The 7,095-nt window shown below is 42.6% G+C and overlaps 1 protein-coding gene across 1 annotated transcript in view; it reads left to right on the forward strand.

Annotated features, from left to right (window-relative positions):
• Positions 1-4,317, forward strand: part of SLC25A27 (solute carrier family 25, member 27) — a 9,311-nt gene extending 4,994 nt beyond the window's left edge. The window contains exons 5-9 of the mRNA XM_009868193.1: positions 353-465; positions 2,228-2,312; positions 2,971-3,063; positions 3,404-3,506; positions 4,246-4,317. Of these exons, the coding sequence (XP_009866495.1) occupies positions 353-465; positions 2,228-2,312; positions 2,971-3,063; positions 3,404-3,506; positions 4,246-4,317 (466 nt within the window). The remainder of the gene's footprint in view (positions 1-352; positions 466-2,227; positions 2,313-2,970; positions 3,064-3,403; positions 3,507-4,245) is intronic.
• The last annotated feature ends 2,778 nt before the right edge of the window (positions 4,318-7,095 follow it).

Below are 7,095 nucleotides of genomic sequence, written 5' to 3' on the forward strand. Positions count from 1 at the left end.
AGCCAACGGGGCTTGAGACCCTGCTGCAGATACCAGGACAGGCCACTCTTTGCATCTGAACTTGCTGGCATCCTTTGCTGTCTTGTACATTCAGCATTTCAACACAGCCGTGAGATCAAAATGTTGCCTGTCAAAATGCTGCTTATTAGGGCAGACAGTATTTCTGGTAAAATACCGTGTCATGGAAGTCAATGATGGATCAAAAAATGATCAAAAATGGACCTGGAGGGCCAGATCCTTGCAGCTATAAATTGCCTTTCCTTTGTGAGGACTTGGTGCAGCAAAGCGCTGGAATATGCAAAGGTTTCTCCAGAGCTGGGCTCTCTACTTATTAGTTGCACATTGATTTCAGGTTTCGAGGAGTGCACCACGCATTCGTGAAGATCCTCTCCGAAGGAGGAATTCGGGGGCTTTGGGCTGGATGGGTGCCAAATGTCCAGAGAGCTGCCCTGGTGAACATGGGAGGTAAATTTCATAACTTGGTCTGCAGCACTTAGGGCCACCTCTGAGCTTTAGAAAGGAGAGGTCAGCTACTCCCCTGGTCTTCATCTCTTGGTTATCTACACTGGGGACCAGTTTGAAGCACACCACAGGTGACATCTGTCTTCAGCGTCTAGTTCCTGTGGAAATCAAGTTGCTTAAAAATAATAGTTTGCATCTGAACCTGAGGGTTGGTGAGCTGGGAGCTGAGAGGGTCCCATGGCTGGCAAAGCAGGGACCTCACCAGCCACGACCCAGCTCCCTAGCGCCCAAGCCAGGTGAGCAGGGCAGAGCCAGCGAAGGCAGCCAGGTGCCACTGAGATCCAGATCCTCACGAGGCGTGTGGTGATGAGCCAGGGCTGAGGCCAAGCCAGGAAACTGAACCAGCATCAGGTCTGGTGAGCATCACCAGGGTCAGACACAGCTCAGGGATCACCAGCAGGTCTGTGGTGGTACAAAAAGTTCACAGCTGAGCTAGGGAGACGGTCCATGGGTCGGTGTCAAGATCAACAAGGTCCACAGCCCAGGCATGGTGTGATGGAGCTGCAGACAGGCACACCTACAGGGTGGTTCAGGCAGGGACAGAGGGTGATAAGGTGAAGTGGCTGCTGAGTGCCCGGCTCATCCAGGAAGGCTCATCACTCCTTTCCACATGTAGACGGAGACTTCCTGTGTCATTCCAAAACTGCTGTGTTGGACAGTCTTGGCTTTCCTTCCTAAGGTTCTCTTTATAAAGTAAGAAGGGAGATGTCTTTGGGACCAAAAGAGACTACCTGTGGATGCCCACCATAAACATTTGCTCTGTGCTTGGTGGCACTTTTACAGCATGGCCTCGGCAGTTTTTTCATTTTGCATGCTTAAATCGCCTTGGCATGACAGCTACTAATTTCTGTGTCATTCAGCACAGGCATATGTTAGCAGTATGACCAAAAAATATCTTTGAAGACAGAAAAACAGGTGGTGTGAGCTTACACTTTGCTAAGCAGCAGTAAAAGAATCACTGGATAGATAATGTCGGCAGGAGGAACCATTATATTTACTACTACCTCTGACTATTATTACTATTACTATAGTAATATATTGCTATTAACTGAGGTATGTCTCTCCATACACAACATCTAGTCTCAGCATGTGAATTTAAACAAGCAAACGCTTTTACAAGTGGGAAATTATTACCTCCACTGGGTCTCTCTGGGCTAGTGCTGGGAGGGTCACCCTAGTTAGCAGGCCAGGCTCTTAAGTTTTAAGGTGAGTGCATTGGAACTGTAACCCAGATCTGCTGTTAACTCTCAGATCACCATCTTTCATACAGACACCCAGATGCCATAACTCAGGTCTGCTTTCAGAACATGGTATAGCTTCCATGTCATCATCTATTTCTTTTTTGTCTGAAGTCCCAAACTTTTTTTTTACAACACTTGCACAGAGGTGGGAGAGGTAGAACTGTCTTTATTGTGACATTTCTGGGTTTCATTAGTGAGTTATTTAGCAGAATTTTCCATTTGGGATCTATTTTATCATTTGCAGGGTAAATCAGAGAAGACAGTAGTAGAAGGGAGCATGCACCCAGGTGTCTAACGACAGGCCACAGGTGCCCCAGCTGTCATCTGAATCTGGGAGCAGAGGGCGAGCTGTGCCTGTGCGAGGGGCTGCACTGGAAATTTAGGTCTAGCCAAGCCTCCACCCAACATCAATAATGAACCATTTACTTCTTAAAATGCTGTTTTTCTCATTTTCCTCCTTATAGATCTGACCGCTTACGACTCGGTGAAGCACTTTTTGCTTCTGAACACGCCGCTTGTTGACAATAGTGTGACCCACAGCGTTGCCAGGTGCTGTATTCCCCGATTATCCCTTTTGTCCTATGGAGCATTTCCAGTCTCGCTGTCTTGATCTGCCTCTCTGTGCTGGGAGAAGCCCCTATCCTTTTGATGTGATGCTGATGATAAAATGCACAGTAAAAAATACTTTTTTTTTTTTTTGTACACAAACCAAAGGATGAAACCTTTGCTACAAAACTGCCCTCAGTAGAGCTGCCTTCCTGATGCTTTTAAACACATCTGTGAGAGCACAGGAATTTTCACTCTTCTAGAATGACTATTATTTTATCTAACCTAGTTTTCATTTTAGCACACCGTAAGAATGAACAATCTAAACTCTGCAGAACGACCTCTTTTAATGAACTTAGGAAGAAAAATGCTGTATATAAACAATATCACAAATTGCCTATTTTAGGTCCTTAATCCCTCACAACTGCATACAGAGGTGAGGGAAGCTGGTGCTGGGAGAATATGTGAGCAAGAGCAATACTAGCAAGCCTCCTCCCAAATCCAGCCTGTGTTAAGTTCCAAATCCAGTTTTTATGTTAAATTATGCAGTATTACTCATGATTTTTCGGTAACTGTTCTAATATATTATTAGAACTGGAATCGTGGTGCTTAAATTGTCATGATAAATCTTAGTTTCTTCCCTATCTGTTGCTGTTGGCAGTTGCTGTTCTGGCTTGGTGGCTGCTGTTCTGGGAACTCCTGCTGACGTGGTCAAAACCCGGATAATGAACCAGCCGAGAGATAAGCAAGGAAGGTGCAGAAACTTCAGAGACTGACTTCTCAGTAGAAAGTTGCAACCCTGAGTCTCACTGATTTCATTTGGAGTGAAGTGCTAAGTCTCTAACTTGCTCTTCATCTTTCTGGCGATCATTTTATGAAGTTTTGCATGTCCAGGGGGGTTTGTTGTGATGGCCACCTAAGCATAACCAGTCCCTTAGTGCTTTTCAGTTCCTATGAGACTCCAGTGAGCTTATGAAAGAGCTCTTGCTTGTACAAATTTATCTGATACAGATCATTTTTCAGAGGAGGTGGATTATTTTTAACGTTGCATATTCGTGTTTCTAACAGTATTTGTTCTCCTTCCACATTGCCAGAGGTCTGCTCTACAAGTCTTCCATGGACTGCTTGAATCAAACTGTCCAGGGTGAAGGGTTTTTGTCTCTCTACAAAGGCTTTATACCAACCTGGATGCGAATGGTAAGTGCCTTTTAACTCCCTCTGCAAGACAGTTCAACGACATGGCATTAAAATGTAAGAAGTTCTATCCGTGTCAACACTTTTCCAAAACTGTTTGAGTCTCGTTATTAACTTCATGGTAAAAGCAGTTCCGCTCAGTTGCTCAGTCCCCATATCCTCAAGCCAGAGGACATTCAGTGTTGATGGGGTTGTTAAGAGTTTACTGCTAAGCTAAAAATTTCCATGGAGCATATGCCACCTTAGATTTCTCAAAGGCTTCTAATTTCGGGAATGTTTAGCAGGTGTTTTAGAGGAGCAGGAAAAAGGTGTTTCCTAGGCACAAGGCAGCCTTTTGCCAAGAACCAATCTACTGCCAAAAAAAAAAAATGTTAAAGAATTCAACTGAATGCCCGCAGGGTGTAAATTTTATGCAAGGAGAAGCATGTAATTTCCTGATAAAGGTTTTAGAACAAATAAGCTTTTTTTTTGTTTTGTTTATAAAGCATTCATCTTGAAGTAGCCCCCAAGTATGACACATTTCAGGGCAAACATTTATTGAGTTGGCAAGCTGGAAAAAAAAATTAGGTGTTTTGTGAAGGACTGAGTATCCCTAACCAGATGCAAAACTACGGTATTTCTATGGAAGACAAAATATGAGATTGATCTTAAGAACATGATTTTTAAGCTGAGACAGTTTAATAGATTCATTTACCGTGTCACTTCGGTTTTAAGCCTTTAACTTCAGTGTTTGCTTTCACAGGCTCCTTGGTCTCTGGTATTCTGGCTTACGTACGAACAAATCAGAAGGATCTGTGGAGTTAGTTCTTTTTAAAATCAGGAAAGCGCTTCAATGCTCACAAAACAAAGAAGAATCAGAGAGCTGAATTCTCATTTCACAAGGCATCCCGATGCCACAGGGAAATAATTCATATAGGGTATTAGTAGTAGGATGTCATGTATAGGTTGCTGTCCCAAATCCAGTCATTACTGGTTAGGAGGAGCCACGACTTAAGGATGCTTGTCATGTTTCTATATGAATCTTAGGTTATTCACAGGATAAATTTGTCACAATAATACTTCAACTGACAGCCAGTATCAGCTTTCTAAAACAGAAAACAGAGGTTAAAAAAAAATAGATCTACCAAGCAAGTAAAACATATTACTGTTTGCTTGTCTGATAGCAGAGATGGTTCCCATTGTTAAGGACAAGAGGAGGTTGGACAGTGCAGCACTGAACATCATCTGAGCGGTTGCGCTGGGTTCACCTGGGATAGGGTGAATTTTCACAAGAAGCTGGGACAGCTGACCTGAATTAGCCCAGGGGATATTCGATACCATGTGAGGTCACGCTCAGTATATAACCGGGAGATCATGCTTGGGGAAGGGCCTGAGCGTTGGGTTCTGGGTGGTGAGCAATTGCATTGTGCATGACTATATTCTTTTATCAGTATTATTGTTATTATTGTTTCTTCTCTCCTTGTGTTGTCCTATTAAACTGTCCTTATTGCAGCCCACAAGGTTTTACCTTTTACTTCCAATACTCCCCACCATCCCACCGGTGGTGGAGGAGTGAGCGAGTGGTGGTGCTTTTTTGCCAACTGGGCTTAAACACCAACAACATTCTAAAAAAGTATTTGCATAAAGAACTACCTCTCATTAGTATGATGCCTCAGCAAACCACGTAGTGCTAGGAACTGAAAAAGATGTGAGCGAGCGGTGGTGCTTCTTTGCCAACTGGGCTTAAACGCCAACAACATTCTAAAAAAGTATTTGGGAATGTTTGGTTTTACATTCACACATGCATAAAGAACTACCTCTCATTAGTATGATGCCTCAGCAAACCACGTAGTGCTAGGAACTGAAAAAGATTAATGCAGTTTACCTGATTTCAAATTTGCTTTGCACAAAAGGTGGAAGTGCTTGTGTTCCTCTTACTCCCCAGAGACTGCCTGACCTCTTCACTCAACCATCTGAGTAACATCCACGAGTGAAATGCAATCCTCTACCCAGGAAATCAAAAGCCCAGTTTGCTCTGCCCCTCTTGAAGAACTTATAATACAGGTGATGTCCACATGGCTGAGTTGAATAACTTGTTGTGTGAGAGTCTCAGTGCTGACGTGGCAGACTGGGTCATTAAGGTGCCGCTTTTCCATGGAAATATGGACTCTGCCCATTTTAAAATCTAGGTGGAAATAGAATGTTCTCTTCAAACCCACAGATGTGTGAATATGAGTGATTATTTTTTTATTTTAAACATAAAGCTTTCCAGATTTCTTAGGAAAAGGGCCTGCTGCTGTTTGTCGCAGGCTTGTATTTGGCAATCAGGAGGCAAAAATACAGTATAAAAGCAATCATAATGCAGACAGAACAAAGCTGGCTTTGTTTTAGCAATTTCTAGTAATTAAATGACTGTGCAAGACTTACTTCTCATGATGCCTTGAACAAAGACATGAGGTGAAAAACTCCCCTCTGAAGTGTTTGATTTTTGCGTGCTTGAGCCCTGAACAAACGCTCTGTAGTGCAAAATGAAAATCTTCAAAACTTCCTATGATGAGAAAACCTTGAGTTTTGTTGTTAGTAGGAACAAATAGATAAGAAACCTTAGGCCTTGTTGAGCTTTGCGATTAAAATTTGCCAGGACCAGTTTGGGACCAGATAATGGAGAAGAGGAACTGAGCCATCGACGATGACCCACAATGCACATGTCTCAAGGGAGAGTTCAACTAGAAGACACCAAGAAAATGACAGCCAGAGGATCTCGAGGACCACCAGAGGACCCCAAAAGACTACCGACCCATTTAATAGCGCATGTCCAAAAGGCTGGACACTATGCAAATAATATCTAGGAAAGAATATAAATATGTATGACAATTCCAAGAACTATAATTAATATGTACGTATTAGAACAGTATAAGCTTTGCTTACTATAGATTATGGTATGTGTGCTAGGAGGGTGCATCCAGCCCTGCAATAAAGAATGTCTGCTTGCTAAAATTCCAAAACTGAGTCTTAGAGAGTTGATGTTTTCAGTATCATTCTGGGTAAATAGTCGGGATTTCTTCTAGACTAGTCTTTGCAACAAGTGTCTTCAATGTGCCAATTTCTGATTAAATACAGTTTGGGTATCTTCTTGACTTGCACTTGTGCTTTTTGATTATATTGTAGATCTGTTGTGACTGCATGTATTTGGGTGGCCGATTCCAGCCTGGACAAAATTCATCTCACCATTTTTAAGGGGTCAGAATTTTTTGTTCATGAAGTACTGTTATCTTTCCAGTTGTCAGACCAAGTTGAGTTCTTTCCTCCTTGCACATCACCACCAGCGATTATACACTCAAACCTGCTTCTTCAGCTACACCCTGAGTGGTCCTGCCTGCTGTCCTCTTACTCAGGTACCCTCACGATGGATATGCAGAAGCACCTGATCTACTGAGTTAAAACCCCACAATTTTAAAAGTCTTTTAGTGTAAAACGTTTTAACTCTTAATAAAGCTCTCTCTTTTTTTGAGTGTTAAGAGGTACTGGTTTTTTTAGCTTAAATAAGTTTTATACAGAATTAATCACTCAAAGCTATAATGGTGTGTGATATAGCATGCTGTTTGCTTAGCTT

The sequence above is a fragment of the Apaloderma vittatum genome, unplaced genomic scaffold (assembly GCF_000703405.1).
Source record: "Apaloderma vittatum isolate BGI_N311 unplaced genomic scaffold, ASM70340v1 scaffold1734, whole genome shotgun sequence".
Classification (NCBI taxonomy): Eukaryota; Metazoa; Chordata; class Aves; order Trogoniformes; family Trogonidae; genus Apaloderma; species Apaloderma vittatum.